This window comes from Cibotium barometz, chromosome 24 (assembly GCF_041138505.1).
Source record: "Cibotium barometz isolate CiBa-2024 chromosome 24, ASM4113850v1, whole genome shotgun sequence".
Taxonomy (NCBI): Eukaryota; Viridiplantae; Streptophyta; class Polypodiopsida; order Cyatheales; family Cibotiaceae; genus Cibotium; species Cibotium barometz.
In genome coordinates this window covers 13965077-13989950 of record NC_141069.1, presented here as the reverse complement: position 1 = coordinate 13989950, position 24874 = coordinate 13965077, and the positions used below count along the sequence as shown (strand labels likewise).

At 44.8% G+C, this 24874-nt stretch overlaps 1 protein-coding gene across 3 annotated transcripts in view; it reads right to left on the bottom strand.

Annotated features, from left to right (window-relative positions):
• LOC147624919 (uncharacterized) overlaps positions 1 to 24874 on the bottom strand; it is a 65386-nt gene that overhangs the window by 18358 nt on the left and 22154 nt on the right. For 2 of the 3 annotated variants that reach the window (XR_015268885.1, XM_086818161.1), the window contains exons 3-10: positions 11127 to 11254; positions 10484 to 10631; positions 10269 to 10381; positions 10070 to 10153; positions 9922 to 9970; positions 9711 to 9802; positions 8316 to 8415; positions 8054 to 8145 (exon numbers count right to left, since the gene is read on the bottom strand). Coding sequence is in view for 2 of the 3 variants with exons in the window: in XM_086818161.1 (XP_086674287.1) it covers positions 8054 to 8145; positions 8316 to 8415; positions 9711 to 9802; positions 9922 to 9970; positions 10070 to 10153; positions 10269 to 10381; positions 10484 to 10631; positions 11127 to 11254 (806 nt within the window). In the remaining variant the exon portion in view is untranslated. The remainder of the gene's footprint in view (positions 1 to 8053; positions 8146 to 8315; positions 8416 to 9710; positions 9803 to 9921; positions 9971 to 10069; positions 10154 to 10268; positions 10382 to 10483; positions 10632 to 11126; positions 11255 to 24874) is intronic. The other variant, XM_086818162.1, reaches the window with a different exon arrangement.

The following is a 24874-nucleotide window of genomic DNA, read 5'->3' as shown; positions in this document are numbered from 1 at the left end:
ACAGCCACTTGCAAGTGTTAGTTCTTCTTTGTTCCCGCCCACCCACCCTTTTCAAAGTACATCCCCGCAATGGCAAATCTGTTTGAGATGGCCGAGAGGCATGTGAAGATCCCGACACTCCCCACGTTCCCGGTGGACCGTCAGTTGGACGGGAACAACTACGGCATATGGAAGATTATGATGGAATCTGTTCTGGAGTCTTACGACCTCGCTGATTTCGTCGTTGTTGGGGTTCCACGGCCGGAAGTAGAGGAAGGGGAGTTACCGTCAATCCGAAAGGACCGGGAGGCTCAGACACAGATGTGGGATCGTGTCAACGCCAAGGTCCGTTCGTTTATCTTTCCCAACTCCACACCGCAGGTAATCAATCATGTAAAGCATATGATGCTGGCCAGAGGTATATGGCAGCATTTGGCCTCTCTTTACAACAAGGTATCGCCCATGAAGAGGATTTCCTTGGAAGTAAAGATGCGGTTTATGAGCCCTGCAAAGTCATCAACGATGCGGGAGCATATTAACAAGCTGCAGGCTCTTCAACAGGAAGTTCTTCACGCTGGGAAGGAGATATTGGCAGAGGACATGGCCATAACGTTGCTGTCGCACTTGCCCCCTCAGTACTCAGCATTTTACTCGTCTTTGATTACCAATGGCAGGCTCAGCACCATCACGTGGGAGGAGCTTGTGCCCATGGTCTTGGACCAAGAGGAACGATTCACGAACCCTCCTCAGGGTGGAGGTTCGGAGGCCTTAACTGGCCAACGATCGAAAGGCCGTAACACGGGCAAAGGGAAGGCTTCGTCGGAGAAGTCTTCCGAGACGAAGTCCGTTATTGACCGCGAGAAACTAAAGGCAGAGAGGACCTGTAATGATTGTGGCGAGAAAGGCCACTATTGGAGGCAGTGTCCCAAGCGGAAGACTGAGAAGGGTGAAGATTCCTCAGCAGCAATCATGAAGACTCCGGCTTTTGTGCACCTGGAGGTGGTGGACACTGATGTTTCATTTTCTTCAGGCAAGGAGGAGATTGGAGGACTCTCCGCAACGGATACTCGGGAGAGGATTCTAGATAGTGGTGCTTCCAGGCACATGACTCCTTCCCGTTCCGGTTTACAGGATCTTTGCAGGTTTTTGGGTCACTCTCTTACTGGGGATACATCCACTATCCCAGTTCACAGTGAGGGCAGGATGGAGATAGTTCCCGATGGCAAAGGGGGGAAGCATTCCTCCCTGGTGTTGTATGTTCCGTCACTTGGTTTTCATCTGTTGTCAGTGCATCAGGTTTGCAAGACTGGCGTACGGGTGGAGTTTGATGAGCATTTTGTTGCTCTCCGGGACAAAGCAACAGGCCAGGTGGTTTGGGAAGGCGGAGTGGAGAATGGAGTTTACAAGCTTTCAGCACTCTCTCTCCCAAGTCCTCAGGTTTGTGATGAGTGGCAGTCTGGTAATGGCCACTTCAGTGTGGATACGCTGCAGGTGCAGGCTTTCGGGGACCAGATGGTGGATAGCTTGCCAGTAGATGGCAACAGTTGGCAGGAACTCTCCAGTATTGATGTTGGTAGTTCTTGTGTTCGTCAGTCAGAGGAAACTGAACAGGTAACTTATGCTCTGATGTCTCGTAGTATTCGGGACAAAGAACCTCCAGTAGATGAGGATGTTCTTTCCACGGGGACCTTTCGGAAAGCTGAGCAGGTGGCAGTTGATTACTTGCAGAAGGAGGTGTGCACTGCGTTTTGCTCTTGTGTTCCAAGATCTAGTCATCATCTCCGCTGCGTATTCTGACATTTCCCCCCTCCTGACAGATACCTGCATTATGACACGTGGTGCCCAAATTATGCTTATTCTCGAGCTCGAACAAAGTGGCGTCACATGGAGGGCAGGATCCACGCCCACCTGGCGCGTCTTCCTCCCAAGATTGACTATGATTACTCCCCATCGAAAACCATGCCCAAGACTCTTCGAGTGGAGAGTAGTTCCAATAGTTCCGCTTCCCCCACAGATTAGATATACAGATTGCCCCATGGAACATATTTTTTCAGATCCCTTCTCACAGGTGCCCCCAAGAGCGAGTCTTGCGGCACACGCGAGAGGAGGTTTCCCTTATTGACTCCCTTCACAGTCGAGGAGCTGGTGGAGGCCTTGACGACACTTCCTAGGGGCAAACGCCCAAGAGAGAACGGGCTTCCAGTCTCCTGTTTTCTTCATCACGGGGATCTCATTGAAGGCGGCCTTAGAGCAGCCTTCAACGAGATTATGATTACGGGTGCCATGCCAGAGAGGCTTTCAGAGGGTCTGGTACACTTGATTCCCAAAGAGGGTAATGACAGATTGGAGATTCGGCACTGGAGACCCATCACCCTCCTCGAGACCGCGTACAAGATTTTGCCCAAGGCCATCAACCGGAGACTTCAACCCTTCCTCCCCAACTTGATTCATGATACTCATATAGGTTTTGGTCAAGATCGGAGCATTCTAGACAACATCTTCACTTTTTGGGAGGCGCCTACTTCGGCTAGGATGCGCCAACAAGATCTCATTGTGCTCCTACTACATTTTGAGAAAGCCTACGATAGAGTTGGGCTTTCTGGAGGGGACGATGTCCCGGATGATATTTCCGTAGGAGTGGATCCGTGGTGTTCCAGACTTTACTCAGCCTCTCACAGTCATGTTCTCATTCATGGAGCCAGAGGTGACAGATTTCCCTTTTCTCGCTCAGTCTGGCAACGCTGACCTCTTGCACCATATCTCTTTCTATTTGTTGCCGAGGCCAGCTATGATGCTAGTTATGATGACCTCTCTGGGTTTACAATGCTAGTTACAATGACTATGCATGTTTATATGCTTATTTTTGCCATAAAATGATGTGTAAAACACAATAGATAGCTCATTGTGGCTGTCAAACCTTGTGCCTTTACTTGTCCACATACAACACCTTGGCCATTATGCAATTAAGGAAAAATTTAGGGACTATTTTTAGCCCAAGGGCTATTTTAGAGGGGTCTTTGATATTGTTGAGCTATTTTATCGAAAATCACACTTTTTTATGGTTTTTAGTGGGTTTTGGAAATAAATTAGCCAAAAGTACACTACATACTACCATAAAAGATAGAAAATTTCAAAGATTCACCCAAGTTTTCTAAAGTTTTAGGTTTACATCTAAAAACATCGCCAACCCATCTATACTTATACTAGTTTACTTCTGTCTTACTTTTACTCTGTATGCAATGTAGTTGCCTTTTTTTATGCCATTATGACTCTGCTCTTTAATTTTTCCCTACTTGCAACCCCCTTTTTGTTGATATCTTTGGAGCTTCTATTACTTATGCATCTTGATGGCCTTTTTTGATGCCTTTGGTATGACCATGTGAGTGGCTAGTTATGCTTACAATGCATACATTTATGCTTCGAATATGGGAGTAGCCAACAGGTAGGGTTGGCCCTTGTTGATCTAAAAGGCCCAATCATCTTCAACATAGCTGGCCTCATATGAGACCTCCTCTTGCTCCTATTAAAACAATCTTTATTAATGTGATTAGGTTTTCGACAGAAATCACATGATTTCTTTGGAAACTCCTTGTTAGTGGGTCCTTTGTATGGTCCTTTGAAAGAAACCTTTTTCTTGAATGAACCACTGAAGTAAGCTTCATCTTGGAATGTAGGCAAAGTGGTATTGGTGGTGTTTTGCCTTTTGATCTTCATTTCGTCTTCCAAAAGAGCTACAGTGATGTCAACTAGTGTTGGAGAAGGCAAGTTGGTGAGGGTAATGACTATGTTGCCATAGTCCTCATGGTACAAACTTTTTAACAATAATGCAATGCATACATCTTCCATAATTAAGTTAATCCCTACAAGCTGTGTGGTTAGACTTCTCATCAGATTTAGATGAGAGGCAAGAGGCTCTCCCTATTTAACTTAAGTTCAAAGAATTGAATTAGAAGGCTGATCTTGGAGCTCTTAGTTTGATAACCAAACAATGTGTCGAACTCTTCCCAAGCTTCATTTGAAGTGCTTCTTCCATCTATGTGATGGATAAACTCATCACTTAAGCCCAAAGCTATGATGGCAAGATCTTTTTCATCCTTACTAACCCACAATGCTTCTCCCTTCCTGGTGTTAGGCTTTTTCTCCTTCCCATTGGCAATGCTCCACAACCCCTTTCTCATTAATGTAAATTTGATCTTAGTCTACCATGTATGAAAGCTTGTTCCTTCAAATTTATCCATCTTTGTGGCCATTAGGGAAGGTCTTTCCTTAGAGAGGCAGTTTCTAGTCCCTTTACAAGAAAATAAATGATTAATGTAAAGATTAATCCCAAATGATTTAAGTAATGAGCTCTCCCAAAATTAGATATGCATGAGAATAAATGTGAAACAAATTCTGAAAATGTGGAACAAAATCTGATTCCGACAGATGATTCAGACAGCTAAGCCCGATAGCTAACTCAGATAGCTGATTCAGGTGGATGAGTTCGATACCTGACTCAGACTACTGATTCAAACAACCGACTCAAACAACTGAGTCCAAGAGCTGACTCAAACATCTGACTCCAAGAGCTGACTCTGACAGCTAGTTCAACCAACTGATGCAGATAGCTGACTCCGAGAGCTGATTCAACCAACTGATGCAGACAACTGACTCCCATAACTGATTCAACCAGCTGATGCAGATAGCTGACTCCGAGAACTGATTCAGCTAGCTGATTCAGACGAATGATTCAAATAGTAGATTCAACGTTCTGATTCCGTCAGTTGATTTAGTAAACCTGGCCAAAAAAGCAAACCTGGCAAAGTTAGTAAACCTGGCCAAGAAAGTCAGCAACACGTGTGGCAACAGGTGGCAACTGTCAGCAGCCAGCAGGTCATTGGCAGTCTGTCAGACACGTCGTTGGATGTCAACAGCACATCGTCGAACTGTCGACAAGCAGCAGGTCATCGGACATAAGCAGCAAATGTCAGCAACAGGTACATGCAACAGCACAAGTGGAGAAGGTGGCAAAGCAGACAACTTCTAGCAATGCCCTGATCGGAAGTGGCACACGGAGCTAATGTAGACAGACAGAGTGGCGCGCGAAGCTGATGTTGACAGGGGGAGGTGCACGTTAAGCTGATATAGACAGATGGAGTTGCGCATGGAGCTGATGTAGATAGATCGCTGACGGAGTGGCGCGCGAAGCTAATGTTGACAGACGGAGGTGCACGTGAAGTTGATATAGACAGACGGAGTTGCATGTGGAGCTGATGTAGATAGATGGCTTCTAGAAGATGAAGTGGTTGGATTAGTCGGATGCAGAGACGGCCCGCAGCAGCTATGAGCTTTGCGTGGCTGCAGTATAGCTGATGTAGCTGACGGTGCGAAGTGTTGCACAACAGCAAATACAGATTACTAGGTGAGAGCACCAGACGGGAGCAACAGCTAGTACATGACATTCTACTCAGCCAGTGAATATAAGTAAGCTTTGATCAGTCTAGACCATATGCCCCATTATCCCCTAAGGCTAAATACATGAGTGTTTTGGTGCATATTTCAATAATAATTATCCACCCGAAGGCGATGCCACCGAGGAAGCACCAAGGGGGGTTTTGAACCCAAGAACTCTTTGTCCTAAGGAAACACCTTCACCACTTGAGCTATCACCTCATTAGCGACACAACAACATACTTATCAGGAGACGTGGGGAATCTTCATAGATTTGCACAGACGATAGAGGTCTTCTGTCGCACATCAGAGCGTAGATCAACTGGCACAAGTCATGTGGATTTTGGGTTGGCTCTCCGCCCGCCCCGACTTGGAGGCCAATTGAGGCTTTTCAGTGGATCCCAAGGGGCACTCCAGTCCGTTATCTTGGATGCCACATAGGCATTGATGTCTCCCCAGTGCAGTAGTTGGCCCCTCTTCTTCCAAGCAGAGTTCAGCGAGGCTTTCCTTGGCCCGCCATGTAGTGGTGGCAAACCAGTTTCTTCTAGCCACCATGTGGTATATTGCTTGTTGCTAGGCCTTCTCATAGGCCTGCATTGGTCAAGTTCAACGGTTGATCCACAACTTTCTGTGGGCGGCAACAACTGAAGGCTTGCCCAGACCAAGGTGGCCTGGAGAGTAGCCGCGCCACATAGGGGACCTGGGCATCGTCGAGCCCGCCACTCAGAGCATCATCGAACCCGCCACTCAGAGCCGTGCCCTTCTGGGCAAGCTGATTGTTAGAGGACTTATTCCAGGCGGCGAGCCATGAAGGATTTACTCCTGGCAAGGATCTCCGCCCCATAGTAACATGAAACATTTCGTCCATTTCGTCGTTTCGAGGTTTCAAAGGTTTCGTTTCGTCTATTTTGGACGAAATGCTAAGGTTTCGAAATGACACTTCCTATATACACATCAAAGCTATACCATAGCAACAAAAAGGTAAAAGAGAGACTCAAAACACATCAAAATTTACATAAAAGAGGACAAGGAGTGGAGGAAAGAGGAGGAGGTAAGGGACTCCAGAGGCCTTCACGCATGCTCGCCGCTCGGGCCTCGGCCATGCTTCTTTTGTGGGTTGGGAAGGTTTTATCACTTTGTGCGTTGACTATAGAGCTCGTTTTTGCCTTGCAACCATTTTCCATGAAAAAAAATCTTAACATTGAGGATTTGAGCAAAACGTCGTTTCGATTGAGGGGTTTCGTGGCGTCTCGCCAAGACGAAACATTTTTATGTTACTATGATCCGCCCATACACCATGTCTTGGGGGGGGGTGGCGGGGGGTGGGGGGCTTGGCCGTAGAGCAACAGATGGATCTTCATGGAGATGCGGACTCATGGCTTTAGCCCAGCTTTTAAGGACAGATTTGCAGCCAGTCTATAACGAGCTAGGGATCACCTCAGGCCGGCCCTCCAACAGCCTATCTTGGATCCAGGAAACAGTTTCAGCCTCGACCTCGACTCTGCCATTCCTCCGGAGTGTCTTACCGGGATCCCTGACCCTATTCCCCCGTAGTGGCTGGGAGTTATCACTAGGCATATGATATTCTCCTGGCAGTTCATGGCGTGGATGAGAGCTCTGCCTTGCTCACCTTTTCGATTGGACCTCATGGTAGATTATTGAGATCAAAGCCCCCCCTTGGACAACTTCACAAGATGCACGTTACAGAGGGTAAGGGTGATCGGATTCCCTGCACATGAGTGGCACATTGACACACCCCCGACCAAGGTGGCTAGGGAGAGACTCTAGCGTTTATGGATATTTGGGAGAGCTGGCCCATCACATGCCTCCACTGGGACCCGGGGGAGTGGACTTGGTGTGATCCTGCAGACAAGGAGGAGGACTCCAGGTACCCATTTTTTGCATACACCGCACAGCTTGGCCGTAGGATCCAGATGCCCGCAAGAGCAAGACACTTGCAGTCTAAGGATCTCTCACCGCACTGTCTCTCAGACTGGAAGAGGCTCTGGGACAGTTTTCGACCTGGGAAGATCGCTCTCTTTCTCGACATCATTCATACCCTCCACGGCTAGTGGGGGAAGCTTCAGGAAGCCTTCCTGCGGCTCTGGCGACCTAGTCCTTTTCACATAGATAGGGGTGGTGAGTCCACTTGGCACTATAGACCACCTGTGTGGTTATTCCCTCCCCCACCCCTTGTATGACATAGCCTTCTCGTCATAGAGTGGCCAGCTGGAGGAGAAGTGCATCCTTCCCCCCCTTTTTCGTTCTTTGATCCTCGCTCCATGCAGGCAAGTTTATATCTAGCCTTTTGAGGCTGTTTTCTGTTAACTAATAGAAGGATCTTGTTTCCAGAAAAAAAGTGATTCGCCTCAAAACTTACAAGCCTTTCATGTGTAATGCAATTCACTGCCAATAGATACACTTTCACAGCCTGTTCACTTGTACAGCCAGTATAAACTCTCATTTGAATGCAGTCTAAATAGAAAGTTAAAGTTCATGATTAGCAAAAGGTCAATGATTGAAAAGATTCTAGCTTATCGAGGGTAAATTGTGTCAATGAAACAAATATGAAGTGAAGGCAGGATCCAGACAAAAACAAACAACGCATCAGTTTTTCTAGAAAAACAAAATCAAAGCAGCATACCATGATGCTGCAGCAGGTAAACTGCTGGACTTGGGAAAGTTTCCAACTGACAAAGATGCTTTAGGTACACTCCCTGGAATAGATGGTGCATGCTGTGGCATCAAAAAGGACGAAATAAAACAATAAATAAAGATAAATTGAAGCCATGCCTACAAGAATAACAAGTTTTCAAATAAAAAGGAGAGTAATTATGCATCGCCACATTTCTATAATTCAAACGCTTTAGCCTGCTTCTGACTGCAACCAGCTGTGGCAAACTTACAGACGTAGAAGTTATAGAAGTAACATCAATGGGAGGAGGCAAGCCAACACCAGAACGCTGCTGAGGTGGGTGGGTAAGAGCATGAAAGTGCTGATTCTTGCTGCAAAAAACGAGACACCTTTAGCTAATCGACCATGAGGGAAAAGCTAGTGATAAATCAGAAACTATCAAGAACCCCAGAGGCTGCAATATTCATGAGCATTTATGTATGGTCATAAGATTGAAAACACTCCAATCGGAGCAAGAAAGAGTATGTGCATGCGTACAAACAGGGGTGGAGCAAGAAAGAGTATGTGCATGCGTACAAACAGGGGTGGTCAAAGTTTTGAAGCAGCTACATGTATGAATCACAGCCACTGAAATAGCATGCACCCTAACTTCTAAGAAAAGCATACCAGGTCTGAAAAACAACACATTTAGCTAAAACAGCATAAAAGATCCAAACAAGAAGCAACCGCTTAACATAATCCCCTGAAGATTGCCCCAGATGTCAACCTTTGACTTTGCCTTTTGCCTTTACTTGTTGCCTTCGTTTGCTCAGTTGAAACTGCACTCTTAAAAGGAGTAGCAGCCCTAGGTTTTTCTGGCTATAGCCCCTATAATGGTATGAAGCCCTAATGCTTGGTTCACCAAACATTCAACAATCGGGTGCCCTTTCATCTGGGATCTGGGCAGACATCATTATTCCTTCCTATGAGTAAGCCTCAAATATCAGGCCCCTCTGAGGCACTCCAAAAAGCTTTTCAATTTTAACACTGCAGGCACTCACTCTGCCCGAATGATGTGAGACAAGCACCAACCATCAATTCGAAATCTTCAAGTTCTGCTCATCTTTCCTTTTGCTTCACATTATTTGTGATTTGTCAATACCTTAGGCAACAATACAGCCTCACAGAGCCAATAATGTGCATCACACCAAATCATATCATACCTTTTCCCTCCGTAAGGAAGGCGCCTAGGAAAAATGAAAGACAACAAAAACAAAACGGCTCTACGCAAAGCTGCACAAAAAAAACTCCATAATGATGAAAAGCCTGTGTCCTTTTTTACAGTATGTTAGGAAACAAATACCATAATAATCCTTGAAAGTGCAGTTCTAAATATCAGATGATGCATCTTCATATCTGATAAGTGACTTTCTTTTTTGTTCAAGATCAAGAGTTTTGGTGACCTGGTCAAGCCACTGTTCGCAAGTCAGCGAGCAATCAGCTCGAGTATATTTCTGACCTTGATATACAAAGAACAATTGTATGCGTACTTAAACAGCAGAGTGTGAACAAATTAAAATTAACTCCCCAGAAAGAACAACCCATCCATCGGAAAAGTTGCATTCCGTAATGTCCTGAAGAATTGCAAAAAATTGACTAAGTACAGTTGTAAAGAGGCTCTTTGTACCTTCCATACTTGGCAAGCATCTCCTCTTTAGTAAAACTATCTTCCCGTGTACCCTCGTCATGCAAATATAAGCAATCAGGATTATTACAAGGCTGCAAGACAAACCAATCAATAACTCATATGATGTAACAAGAGGTAAGAAAGGATGTGAATAGCTTCAACATACAAAAAACCAAGAAAGTATGATTTTTATTAAAAAAAAGAATCTTACCATGTGTTTTAGCCAAGCATTGCAATATTTAGTTGTTCCAAAGCAAGCCCTGAAAGATTGAATCATAAGGTTCATCAACAGTGTGTAAGCACATCCATGAGCCCTTAAATTCAAGCTCTAGCTGAGGGTGCAAAAGTCTGACACTTACTTTAGGGCCTTTCCCTCTAAAACGTAGCAATTTACTGCCTGGATGCACCGAAGTGCATCTTCCTCTTTCATATATGTTACATACCTGCACCAACCATAAACTATTGATGCACTCATAAACCACCCTCCATCCTGCATGTTTATGAAACTTAAAGCCATATCAATTTAAATTTAAGGCTCATCAAACCTATCAAACTCACACGCTGACACTAGGTCCGGCAGACGAATGCTGAGAACTGTGGCCACTGGACTTAGAGACTGAAATTTTCAGAATTTTCCCATACTGGCCAAAGTATTCTTTTCGCTCCAAAATCTTCCACAAAATTTTTATATTTTTAAAACAAACATTAAGAGTCTCAAAGGCTTTCAAAACTGGTATGAATTGACAACGATCCATTGAATCATTCAAATCAACCTCTTCATCTGCCAAAGTTGTAGGTATTCCGACAACATAGACAAGGTTTCTCTGGATGACACGGACATTGCTTAAATTCTTCCTTCCTTCCACTGCCTTTATCTTGGCTTTACCAGGCTTTTGTTTCCGTTCGTTGATGTCAACAAATCTGTTTAAAAATTGATCAACAGTCACTATATTTGATAACCAGCATCCAACATGAGACATCCCAAAGAAAGAAAATGTTATCGACCATGCCACTCAAACTCTTTATTCAAAGAGCATGTGTTACTCATGTAGACGGCACTGCAAAAAGATGTGGAGTGAACAGATGCTACTCAGTCCAGTCCAAAAGCCTTTCAGAGCAAGTTCAAAAGCTTTGCAGAACAATTTAATCATCTCTCAAACAACAGTTGCAGCATTGTGATCACAACTAACATGATAAAGCATGTTGAAGCTAAGAATCAACACTAAAAAAGGCAAAAACAACCCTAGAGTCACAGCACAGGCAACTTCAAAACACCAAAAAATACATACATCACACAAGTAAAAGAGCAGGATCACAAATACACAAAGCAATAACCTCTTGTACACATTATAATAAAACTTACAAGCACTAGAGGGAATCTTAGAGCAAAAGATTAGCTTTTCATAAAAGTTATACCTGTCACGACTGACTGCAGTAGACACTATCTTCTCCTTGTCATACGGTGTTCTGCATGCAGGACAGCGCCCTTCGGAGCTGTCCTTTTCTGCCATTTCCATTATGTGATTCCAGCACCATACACAAATCTGTTGTATCATGAAAAGGACAGTAGGACATAGCAATAAGAAGGCTTGATGAAATGATCACTGGAATTATTAGCTAAACGGCAGATACAGCTTAAAATGCACACAACTCTGAAAGCCCTCGTCTAATTTACAGAGTCACACTTGGAACAAATTCTTGTGGATTTCTATAATATTTCCTACACCAACATCATGCCTAAAATGGTGCGAAGGTCTTGAACATGCATAACCACATGCCTCAAGCATATGAACGCATCTGTTATGGTCATGGTCAGCCAAAAGAAAAGGTGCCAAATTGGAAGACTCTGCCAACTGTTGACTAACCAGTAGATGAATGCCGACCCTACGGATTGACCACAAGGAGGAATCTATCAATACAAAGGACTCCAAACATTCCCAAGCTTCTCAGTTTGGTGTCTAATGCACAGCATCTTTACACTTATGCAAGAGAGGCTCTAGAGAAGCACAACCCTTCTTCAGAAAGTATGGCCATGGCATACATATCCTGTTTTGAAGAAATCAGGCAAAACATCATTTGCAATGCTTACTTGCAGCACCCCAATTCATAGTTACAGGAAACACTGGAAACAGCAGCCTTGGGAGGGGCAAAACAGCATTTCAGGCAGGCAGGCATGGGGAATTTCTCTCTAGAAACGTTTCACATATATGGAAACAGTGTGTTTCTCAATGTTTCTCACCTTTGACAAACGTTTCTCAGCCGAGAAACCACCATTTCTCATATGCAGCCAAGCCCAAAAAAAAAACATTGAAAAATTGCAACCTCGTGTGGCATTTTGAAAAAACAGGTGCTGAATTAAGGCATGTTGGTCCCGCATCTCCAGCTAGCACGTCCAGGGGATCCACCGTTGGAACGAGTGATTCTGGTTCCAGTGGAAGTGCACCGCTTGCACCTGTTCCTTCTACACAAGAACAACTCAGATGGGATGCTAAAGATACACAGGCTCATGCCTTGATTGCTCTCTCAGGTAAACTGCAAGTCCTACCTCATATCCATTCATGTACTTCTTCTAAAAGTGCATGGCCTCTTTATATCAAGTCCACAATGAAGCTCGTGTAGCTTATCTACGGAAAAAGATTGACTTGGAGCATATGACTGAGGGTGACTCTATGGATGGATTTCTCACACTTAAAATCAATATTGATGAGGTGATACCTAACAGTTCACTTGTCTCAATGGTTTGCCTGAATCCTATCAAGGATTTTCTACCACCCTTCATCTCTTGACGAAGAGAAATACAGATTTGTACGCATTTCATGATTTGGTAGCTCTCTTGTTACAAGAAGAGCAATCTCGTTCCAACCGAAACTGCTTGATTGCTACAAATCAGGCTTTTGATACCTCCCATTATGGCAAAGTAAAATCTGGGACTGGTTCTAGTGCTAAACCTGAGGGCAAAGCACAAGCCCATTCAGATCCTCCTAAGTCCAAAGAGGAAAAGACTACACAGAAGAAGAGATGCAAATATTGTCAGAAACCTGGTCATGTAATTGAGGAATGTAGGAAGCGTAAAGAGAGTGAGAAAAAGAGGCCACAGTAAGGTCTTGCTACAACTACAAGTGACAATGCCGAGGAAACAAATTTTGCACATGATGGCTGTGACTTAACAATCACACGCAGTGATTTGCCTGCCTCTTGTTTGTCATTGTCGGTTGCTAATTGGTATTTTGATTCGAGTGCTACAAAGCACATCACTTCATGCAAGAAGCTATTTGCTACCTTGAGAGATGCACCATCAAGTGGTGCAAGTTTGTGTGCTAATAATGCATCATATGCCATTAAAGGCATTGGCAATTTGGAGTTAACATCATGTAGTGGGGACATGTATACTCTTGCAGATACTTTGTATGTACCTAGAATTCACAAGAATCTTATTTCTGTCTCAGCACTTGGAAAAGCTGGTCTCAAAATCCAGTTTTCTAATCATTGTTGTTCCATTTATAACAAAAAAGATTCTAATGCGCTTATGCTATCTGGTACATTACGCAATGGCCTTTACAGGCATGACATGTATGACTACAGTAGTGATTGTCATGATGATGCTATGGTTGCTTCCACATCACAAGGTATGCGTGACACTAAGCTATGGCATGCCCAGCTTGGTCACCTTAATTTCCCTTCTCTTATGCACATCAATGTATGATTCATGAGTTGCCACCTATGCAGCTCCCACACAAGCATGTATGTGAGGCATGTATATTGGAAAAGACGCATCGTCGGTCCTTTCCAAAGGATGGCACTGTGCGAGCAACTCGGCCATTGTAGCTCTTACATAGTGATTTATGTGGCCCTATGAGGGCATCATCTTTTGCAAGACACATGTACTCTACGACTTTCATTGACAATTACACTCGGTTTTGTTGGGTGTTGTCACCAGCCTGGACATTTCCCAGTATGAAGAAAGGAGTCTGGTGGACTCCAGGATGTCTAAATATTTGGAAAGTACAAGCTTTGGGAATGGGGGATTATCCTAGAATACAAAGGACCACACTCCTAAAATTTAAGAGAGTTGCTATTTTTGGCCCGACTCCGATGGAAATTCTGTTCGCATCATTACATCTGGAATTGAGCAGATACCAAGAGTTGGCAAAGTGGCTATGACAGAATGTCTACCAATTGGGATATTTTTAGAGATAAAGTTTATGGAAGGACCCATCTCTTAGATTGGGACATGTGGCAAGAAAGTGGACCAAAGTGAGACAAGTGGCCTGACACTTGTTAGAAAGTGGATCAAAGTGAGACAAGTGACTCTCCACTTGTCATTGTAGCCTTCTCTTGCCATTTTAGCTCATGGGAGGTCCAAATCTATAAATTGGAGCCCTCTCTCTTCATTAATAGAGTCTCTCTTACTGCACACTAGCCTCTGCCACCGTTACAAGCTGCCCTAAGGATGGCTACTCTCTTTCTCTCTCTCTTGAAGGCTGCCCATGAAGAATACCGACTGTTGGAGACTGTTTTGGAGGCTTCCATCGTGAAGAAATACTGAAGGCAAGGGTACTTAACCATTTATTATGATTTCTAGCCATTGTACTTGTTGTACCAACCTTTGTACCTGCTGTACCAACCACTGTACTGGCTGCACCAATCCTTGTACTTGTTGTACTTGCTGTACCACCCATTGTACCGACTGTACCAGCTTCTATACTTGCTGTACCAACCACTGTACCTACTGTACTAGTCACTGTACATGCTGTACCAAAATTTGTACTTCTTGTACCTATTTTACCAGCCACCATACCGGCTGTACTAGCCACTGTACCTGCTGTACCAACCATTGTACCTGCTGTATCGACTAAATGGAGAGTTGTACTTATTGTACCAGCTCCATTGCATGAAGACCCGTGGTTTTTGGGGAAGAATCAATACCCACACGGAGATATATGAATTATATTGTTGGCTCGACATTTCTACAGCCTGTGTTCCGGCTTGGTAGCCTCGTGTTAGGCTGTGTTATGGCATTTGTATATGGATAATCCGGCATCTCCCATGGGGAGAGTAAGGCCCTCAAAGCTTGTACATGATATTATTCTCCTTGGGTAATAAAATACTCCAAGGAGGGAGTCGGCCCATTCCGGCCTCTATGTGGTGTCACATGTGCAAGCTCCATTTTCAGCATTTGTGGATGTTTTGTCCAGCTTTATGTTTTATGCAAAGTGATGATGGATATGTGTTAAGGTTGTGGCCATGTTTAAATGTTTTAATATGCATTGATGGTATCAACAAGTGTGTCAAAGGCCCTAGTCTCCCGGGCACCCGCCGCGAGTTACATTGGTATCAGAGCATAGGCTTTCTTGGAAGCGGAGGCTTCCTTCTATCAATAAGGAAGAGAAAAGATCTCAAGTGGGGACCACACTTACCATCATTGCTATTAAGCATGGCCAACCACTTCATAGCCTATGAAGCAAGAGCATGAGCAATAGACAGCTTGGTCTAAGGATGTATGAATTCACAAAATTTATTTTGGAAGTATGGAGTTGGCTTTATATACACACGTTTAGCACCCTCTCCTTATGGATATTGTGGATTATATTATCAAGCTTACAAGCAAGCTATATGGAGATATATCTCGGGATATCTTAAGGATATGCCATGCAAGGAGAAAGGTGGTGTTGTTTGCCTTGAGATGGTTTCAGGGAAACATTGTTTATGGCTCCCTTTATTGGGATGGATTATATCTATGGAGATTTCTTTCTTGGATGAGATTTATATAGATATTGGGCTTCACAAGCAATTTCTATGGACGAATCTGTCCGAGTTTTTAGAGAAGAAATCTTTGGTTATCTCATGGATATGATGCTTTTATGGATAAAGTCCACCTCTACACCAAGGTGTGTGGTTAGCACGGAGTATGTGGTAAGAGTTATGGTATACAAGGATTATGGTATACAAGGATTATGGTATACAAGTCTATGGATTCTTGGTCTTCTTTTCTAGGGATTTGGATCCATCCTCAGGTTTATGGATTGTGTTTATGACTCCCTTTTACTGGGATGGATTATTCTTTATGGCTCCCTTTATTTGGGATGCATTGGACTTATGGAACTCATGGTTCACATACCTTGTGTAGTGTTCTCTTGTCCTACGTGCTCTCTTGAAGATTGTTTCTACCATGTGTGGGTGGAACAATAGAGAGCACATGGAAGGGAACATGGACACTTCAAAGGGTAGTGACAAGCATACCCTGTGTAGTGTTATCTTCGTAGTCACAAGGGACGGGGGACGGTAACGGGACGGGGGACGGCCACATGTAGGGAACGGGGACGGAGGTAGGAACGGCACTTAAAAATTACTTTGTCAGTACCACCCACTCGCCTATACGGGCAAAGCTTGCATGCCAATGGCTGTGCACCACCTCCATGAGGGGATGGAGTGTGATTGACCTCATCCCACCATGTCCATCCCATCGTCCTTCTACGGGTAGTTGGAACTTGAAGAGCCACTACCACAAGGAGGATGCCATGGATGATGGATGCCTCCTTGTGACTTGATAGCTTGAGAGAGAGAGAGAGAGGGAGTGAGGCTTGAGCCTTGAAAGTTGAGGGAGAACTTGAGAAAATGAGTGTGAGGGTGGGTGGGTGGGGGGGGGGTGGGTGGGTGAAGGCCAATGGAGTGTTAGGGTTAGGGTTTGGAGATGCTGCAAACAGGCGTGGAGAGCAACAGAGAGAGAACACGACTTCAGTGTATTCAGTTGATAAAAATGTGAAGTACAATAGCCATAACCGGTAGCCCTTGCTCTCACGGCTATACCCAACAAAAATGCATTTTGTGGCTTTATCATCCAGCTTCCTCCTCAACTCTTTGGGTATGTGTGCATATGCAAGACACCCAAAGATACGAAAATGTGATACAGAAGGCTTGCGGCCATGCCAAGCCTCAAAAGGAGTAATGGAAACCAATGCCTTTGTGGGACATCGATTCAAAATATGACAAGCACACATGACAGCTTCCACCCAAAAGATATGTGGTAGCCTCTTTGCCTTTCGCATACATCCGGCCATCTCCCCATGAGTGACCGATTCTTCCTTTCTGCAACCCCATTCTGCTGTGGAGTGTAAGGAGTAGTATACTGATGTTTTATACCTCTACTCCCAAGAAAGGAATTCAGCATGTGTGACATATATTCCCCCCCTCGGTCAGAACGGAGAGTCTTGACCTTGCATCCTGACTCTGTCTCAAAAGTGCTACAAAGGCCAAAAATGCATCATATACCTGTGATTTCTGTGTCAAAGGATAGACCCAGCATATACGAGAGAAGTCATCAATAAATGTTGCAAAATAGAAGCAACCACCTAATGACTTCGTCTGCATGGGACCACAAAGATCACTGTGTATAAGCTGCAACTTTGCAGTTGCTCTTAGAGCCTGATCACGTGGAAAGGAAAACCTATGCATTTTTCCCAAAATACATCCTTCACAAATGTGATCTGGAGGCTTCTCCATGAGAGGTAGATCTGTAAACATGTTATGTCGCTGCATAAGCATAAGACTACCAAAATTTACATGCCCCATGCGAGCATGCCATAACTCCGCATCAACCATAGCTAGAATAAGAGTGAATGCATTATAAGCAGACTGATCTACTGGCTGAAATGCATCCAACTGATAAAGTCCATGACATAATGTACCAGTAAGCATCAAGGTCAAGGCATTAGCTTTGTCTCTGACCATGCATTTATCATCATCAAAGTGGACTTGCATACCACAATGTGCTAAAGAAGAAATGGACAACAAATTCTTCTTTATCCCTGGCACATATAAGGCATCTTTAAGGCGGAGAATGGAGCCATCAATGGCTGTGAGCTGAATCTCCCCAATGCCACGAACTGGATATGAAGCATTGTTGGCACACTGAACAGTTTTGCCAACAAGGGCAGGGCCAACATGACTAAACAAATCCCTGCGAGATGTGATATGCTTTGAGGCACCACTATCAAAATACCAAGTACATGCATGCTCTGTCATACTGAGTGCCTGTGAAGACCAAGAGGCATCATAGCTGCATGTATGAAAACAGTAATCCCTGTCCTCAACAAAAGAAGCAGTCTCTGGAGGAGCTTTAGAAGCATCATTTACAGACATCCCAGCTGTCATGGCCCTGTGAAAATGGAGCAGGACAAGTGTGGGCATGGTGGTTGCAGGGTCAGAATATTTTATGATTCACATGGGGGGTGCCCGGACAGTGTTCAAAGATGTGTGGACAACCCTAGGTGTGAAGGGGGAACATTAAAACATTAACTTTTAATGTTTATAAAAGTTGCCCCTAGGCCTTAGTGGCCCTAGGGAACTTATTCAAGTTGGGCCCTAGGGATTATTATTATTTTTGGGGGAGGAGCCACTTTTGGAGAGTTTCTCTCTCTTCTCTCTCTCTCTCTCTCCCCTTTTGGGAGTCGTGGAGCAAAAGCATGTGCTCATGCGTGGAAAAGCACAGAGGGAGGAAGGCGCCTGCAGAAGACTGTTTTTTTTGTGGCTGTTTTCTGGGAACTGTGTGCTGGAGCAGGCCGTACAGGTCCGTACGACAGCAAGTACTGCTGTGGACAGAGGCGGCGCTGAGCTGTGGACAGATACAGGCTGCAACAGGCGGCTGCAGCTGCTGAACACAGGCTGAACAGGTTGTACGACTGCAAGTACAGTCCTGTACCTTCTGCAGGTACACTGTACGGCCAGTTTTGGGGTAAGTGCAAGAGCTGGACAGTACTGTAGCAGTCGGCGCAGGCAACCAGCAGCAAATCAGCAGGCGGCTACTTCTGAATTCTCTGTAGAAACAGCCCGTACCGTCAAGTACAGGCAAGTACAGGCAAGTACAGGCAGGTACAATCAAGTACAGTGCTGATTTTCAGATCTGTACTTTCAAGGACAGCATAGGAGTGAGCATCAGGAGGAAGATACAGGCAAGTGCAAGCACATGTGTGAAGCAGGATTGTGGGTTCAAGTGCCTGCAGGCACAGATTAGTGCTGTTGCTTCTTCCAGAGCTGTTTCACGAGCTGAACTTGGTAAGCCTTGACTCTGTTCATCCATCTCTCTTTCTATTGCTTGATGTCTGCTACAGGTATGTGTTATCTGGCTCCTTGTGAGAGGAGGAGTATAGCAGATTGACAAGAGATTAAGACAGGGATTGAACAGCACATGTATGTTGAGCTGAGAAGATGTATCATGCTTATGAGTTATGCCAGATGTATGCCCATGGCTGGCCTGCTTTGTGAACTTGGCTGATCAGAGGGAGGCACAGTGTGTTGCTTGAGGACACAGATCTGTGTGCATAGATCCTCTGTGCTGAGTAGGATTTGTGGGCAGTCAGATTGGACTACAGGTGTAAACTCTTGGCTGGTTTTTGTTTTGTACTCAGCCATACATATTATTTTAATGGAATAAAGAAATACCGCAAGGGGCGCCAAGCTTTGGGGCCAACAGGTGTCGTTGTGTATTCAGATTTGGGCACTCTAGCTCCAATCTGTGTTTGGTTTTTCATCTAGACTACAAGTGGACGTGTGTTAGCTCTTACCGCACTCTGGTTTTCTATCAGAGGCCGGTTTCAAGGTTCCGTCCCCGGGACCAATCATCAACTTTCTGAAGGGGGTGAGCTCGTGGTTGTTTTGGAGAAAGCCATCGCTGAAAATTCAGCAACCATGTCTGATACAGAGGAAGAGTACTTCTATCAAGAAGAAGAAGAGCAAGAGACTTCTCCTGAAAGAGATGTATCTGAGGATATTTTTGCAAGAGAACAGGCTGCAGATGTTGAGCCTTATGAGGATGTAACACAGCCAGAAGATGTGCATAGTAAAGAGGATGATGATGCTCGGTTCAAAGATCGCTTGGCTAGTGTTATGGATACTTTTATGCAGCTCACACAGAGCGAGAGATTTGCTGAATTTATGAGATCTCGCTCAGAGCCCCGCACAGAGCCCCAGAAAAAGAAGAAGAAGGTTCGTTCGAAGAATCTTTCTCATGGTCATAGTGGTACCACTCCACAGGATCCATCTCCTGCACAGTTTCCGAACATGCAGCATGCTTTTGGTGCAAACCCACAGAGTTCCTTCTATGGACAGCCACCTATTCCTCAGCAGAACATGCATCCAGGGTACTTTGGTGGTGGCTCAGTGTTTCAATCCATGACTGGGGGTTATCCTCAGGGAGGCATGGGTATGTATGGGCCTTTTGGAGCCAATTTTCAGCCTGGCATGCAAGGGAATATGTATGGTGGTATGCAGTCCGGTATGCAAGGAAATGTGTTTGGAAGCATGCAACCTGGAATGCAAGGCAATATGTTTGGTGGCATGCAGCCAGGTATGCAGCATGGAATGTATGGAAACATGGCTGGGATGTATGGTATGCCTGGTGTTGGAATGGGAAATGTTGACCCAATGATGGGTATGAATGTTGGGGGCAGCAATCTCACGAAACCACTTCCATATGATAATCTAACGCCTATGGGAAAGGCAAAGGATTACAAGGAAGGGGGAGCTGCAGTGAAGTTTGACACTTTCAGTGGGGCCAAGGATAAATTGAAGGCACTTACCTTTTTACAGCAGTTTGATGCTGCTTTTTCTGGTGGGAATTACACAGAGTCCTCGAAGGTGAGGAAAGCTGCCACTTTTCTCAAGGGCAATGCTTTGCAGTGGTGGTCTACTCTTCTTTTGCAGGGCATAGCACCCACCACATGGGTCCAATTCAAACAGGTTTTCTCTTCCGTATGGCTCACATCTACATTTGAGGTGGATGTTATGACAGCATGGCACAAGCTGGATGCTTCAAAGTGTGATAGTTTGGAAGACTATAACAAGAAGTTTTGGGAAGCTCTACTCCCAGTGACTTCTTATCGTGCCGTGCCATTATCTGAGCAGGTAGAGAAGTATTGTTGTGGGCTGCCCAAGGAGGTACGCGATTACTGTATAAAGACAAGAGTAACGAACATGTCACAGATGATTGAAAATGCTATGACAGCCAATGCGTTACTCACAGGTGGTTCATCTGGATTTAAAGGCAGTAAGAAATTGGGCAAGAAAGCTGAAAAATTTGGGCATGCTTCTCGTGATGCTAAAGGGTCTACAGAGACAAAGTATAAGAAGTTGCCAATGCCCAAAAGGACTTCTGAGGAAAGACAGGCTTTGAGAGATGCTCAAAAGTGTTTTTACTGTACTGAAGAGGGGCATATGTCATTCAATTGTCCCAAAAGAACGTCCAAGAAGGATCCTGACAATAAAGGAGAGCCCAAGCCAAAGAAACCAAAGCCTTCTGCAGGTTTAGTTCCTGATCTTGTGGGTGAGCAGCTAAGTGGTGAAGCTACAGAGTTGTGCAGGGCATGGGGCAAAGTGAGAGATCAGAATGCTTTGATCTTCTTTGACACAGGTGCTAGAGCCAACTTCATTTCACCAGATTTGGCTGGCCGATTGGGGATTCGCGCAGAGGAGATGGGGCCGTTACATGAGGCAAATATGGCTTGTCCAGGGTATGCAGAACCTGTTACTCCTATCATTGGGAAGCTTCGGCTTCATTTGCAGGGTTATGTGGACAGCGAAGAGTTCTTCATCATGCCTTTGGATGGCTGTGATGTTTTGTTGGGGATGCCATGGTGCCACAGGGTACATGCGGTGGTGGATACTTACAATAGGAAAATTACTCTGACTCATAGAGGGAAAGAGCATGTATTGGATGTAAAACTCAAAGGGGAATCTGTTCCTATTGTATCCGCTTCGGCGATTTCATCAGTAATGAAAAAGCATCTTTCCGCGTACTTGATTTATGTAAAGGATGCACAGGATGATGAGTCTAAGTCTAATTTGTCAATGTTAGATAAAGACAGGGCTGATTTCTTAAGTGAGTTTCAAGACTGTTTTTCCGAGTCATTGCCAGGAGAATTACCTCCTGAGAGGCCAGAAGATCATGCCATAGATCTGATTCCTGGTAGTACTCCACCGAATAGACCGCCCTATCGTGTTAGTGCAGCCCAACAAGAAGAGATTATGAGTCAGGTGCAGGAGCTATTGAATAAGGGATTGATTCAGCCTAGCTCATCACCCTTTTGCTCACCTGTGCTCTTAGTGCAGAAGAAGGATGGTTCTTGGCGCATGTGTATTGATTACAGGGCGCTGAATAAGAATACCATCAAGAATCGATTCCCCATACCAAGGATCGATGACATCTTGGACCGCTTACAGGGCTCCACCGTTTTTAGTCGTATTGACTTGAAAAGCGGGTATCATCAGATACGCATTAGACCCGAGGATGTGCATAAGACAGCATTCCGAACCACATTTGGGTTGTATGAGTTCTTGGTTATGCCCTTTGGTTTGACGAATGCGCCTGCCACATTTAACCGAATGATGGACAGGATTTTCCGACCTCATAGAGAGTTTGTGGGCACATTCTTTGATGATATGATTGTGCATTCACAAACTGAGGAAGAGCATAGAAGGCATTTGGCCATTGTGTTTGCAGAACTCAGAAACCATAGGTTGGTGGTTAATGGCAAGAAGAGTGAGTTTTTCTTGCAGGACATACATTTCTTGGGGCATATTGTGTCTGGTCATGGAGTCCGTATGGATCCAGCAAAGGTGGAAGCAATACTTAATTGGCCAGCTTTGAGGACCGTGCATGATGTACGCAGCTTTCTAGGATTGTGTTCCTATTACAGGCGTTACATACGGCACTTTGCTGAAATTGCTTCGCCTCTTCATGCTTTGACGAAGAAAGCAACTCCGTTTAGATGGGCTGATCGGGAAATTACAGCATTCAAAAAGCTCAAAGAAAAGCTTACTTCGGACCCAGTATTGGTGTTACCGGACCTCCGAAAGGCTTTTGTTGTCCAGTGTGATGCATGTGGAAGTAGCATTGGTGCAGTTCTCATGCAAGAAGGACACGTGATAGCCTATGAGAGTAGAGTTTTGCAAGATGCCGAGAAGCATTTACAGGTGTATGAGAAAGAGATGTTGGCTGTAATTCACGCTCTTTCTACATGGAAACACTATTTGCTTGGGGCTGATTTCACTGTACAGACAGATCATCAGACTTTGCGATATTTCCTCACGCAGACTAAGCTTTCAGAGAAGCATATGCGTTGGGCAAACTTTTTGTCAATGTTTCACTTCCAGATTGTGCATGTGGAAGGCAAAAAGAATGTAGTGGCAGATGCTTTGTCACGCAAGCCACAGGTCTCTGCAGTTTCACTTGCTTATCACCATGAGCTTGATGAAATGAAAGAGCAGTATGCCCATGACGAGGATTTTGAAAGGTTGTATGATCAGATGTCTGAGGGTCAGCGGCATGAGCATTACACTCTTAGAGATGGGTTTTTATTGATGCATGGCAGACTGTGTGTTACCAGGCCATTGCGACTCAAGGTTATGATTGAAAGTCATGCTCCACCGTATGCAGGTCATAGAGGTATTGACGCCACGGTCAAAGCAGTGGAGACTTTCTTTTATTGGCCAACCTTGAGGAGAGATGTTGACGCCTTTGTGAGGCAATGCATCGTATGTCAGAAGGTAAAGTTTGACCGTCAGAAGACACCAGGGTTATTACAGCCTTTACCTATTCCGGATAGACCTTGGGAGAGCATTGCCATGGATTTTGTATTTGATCTTCCACGGACACAAACGGGAAATGATGGTATCTGGACAATCATATGCAGGTTCAGTAAGCAGGCTCATTTCATTCCCGTGAGGAAGACAATTAAAGTGGATCATATGGTGAAGTTGTTCATGGCGAACATCTTCAAGTATCATGGCTTGCCTACGTCTATCATTAGTGACCGTGATCCACGGATGACGAGTTTGTTTTGGAGAGGGTTGTTTGACAACATGGGTACAACTCTCAAGTTTTCATCGTCATTTCATCCACAGACAGATGGTCAGTCAGAAGAGGCTAACTCTACAGTGTTGGATCTTCTAAAGTGTTATGTGTCAGAGCACAAGCAACAATGGGAAAAGTATCTTCCTTTGGTGGAGTTTGCATATAACAACACTGTACATAGCTCGACAGGCAAGGCGCCTTTTGAGATTGTAGAAGGAGGGAAGAAGATACCACCCATTTTGCATACAAAGGATAAGATTTTTGAGGCTGATCAGTATGTGGAGAGCTTGGATGAAGCTTATCGGAGAGTTAAGTTGGCCCTCCAGAAAACTCAGCAGAAGCAAAAGAAAGCCGCAGACCGTCACAGACGTGATTTACAGTTTGCATTGGGTGATTGGGTTCTTTTGCGTTTTGAAAAGGCTAGACTCAAGAAGATGAAGGGTAAAGAGCGCTTATTCCCTAAGTTGAGTATGCGATATTATGGGCCTTTTCAGGTTTTGGAAAAGATTGGTGAGGTAACCTATCGTTTGAAGTTACCAGATCACTGGAGGATTCACAATGCTTTTCACGTGAGTCTTCTTAGACCTTTCCGTGGGGATGTGCCTGAGGATGTATCAGATGAGGCTCAGCCGGAAGTTGAGGAACTTGATGAGGTTCTGATTCCAGAGCAGATACTGGCACATAAAGAAAGGAAGGTACGAGGTAAAGTTTCCCGTCGCTATCTTGTGAAGTTCAAGAACTATTCACCGATGGATGCGAAGTGGATGGAGGAAGGTGACTTAACAGATTCACCTCAGGTTTTGCAGCTTTATCTCGATGCCTTTGAGTTAGAGCCGACTCTTATTGTGGCTCATTCAGGTTCAGCAGAGCATGGGTCTGGAGCATTACCTGATGCTCAAGAGGGGGGGTAGCACCTCCACTCCCTTGATACAGACAGGCTCAGATGACATCTAGAGGTCGCTTGGTGCAGATTTTATCTCATCCGAAGGTACTGAGGCTGACAGTACATCTGTTTATGGGACTTCTATGATATATGTGTACTAGTCACATGGAAATTTTTGTGGATATGTATGGTTCACAGTGGTATACAACTTGGACTATTACTATGCCATTGCTTTGCAGTGAATGATGATACATGTGTATGGCTCAGAGAGATTGGGACGCTGATCTTGCCATATTGTATATTTCACTTTGGATATTTTGATGCATCACCAGAATGCAATCGAGGACGCTTGCCATCTTTCAAGAGGGGGGTATGTCATGGCCCTGTGAAAATGGAGCAGGACAAGTGTGGGCATGGTGGTTGCAGGGTCAGAAT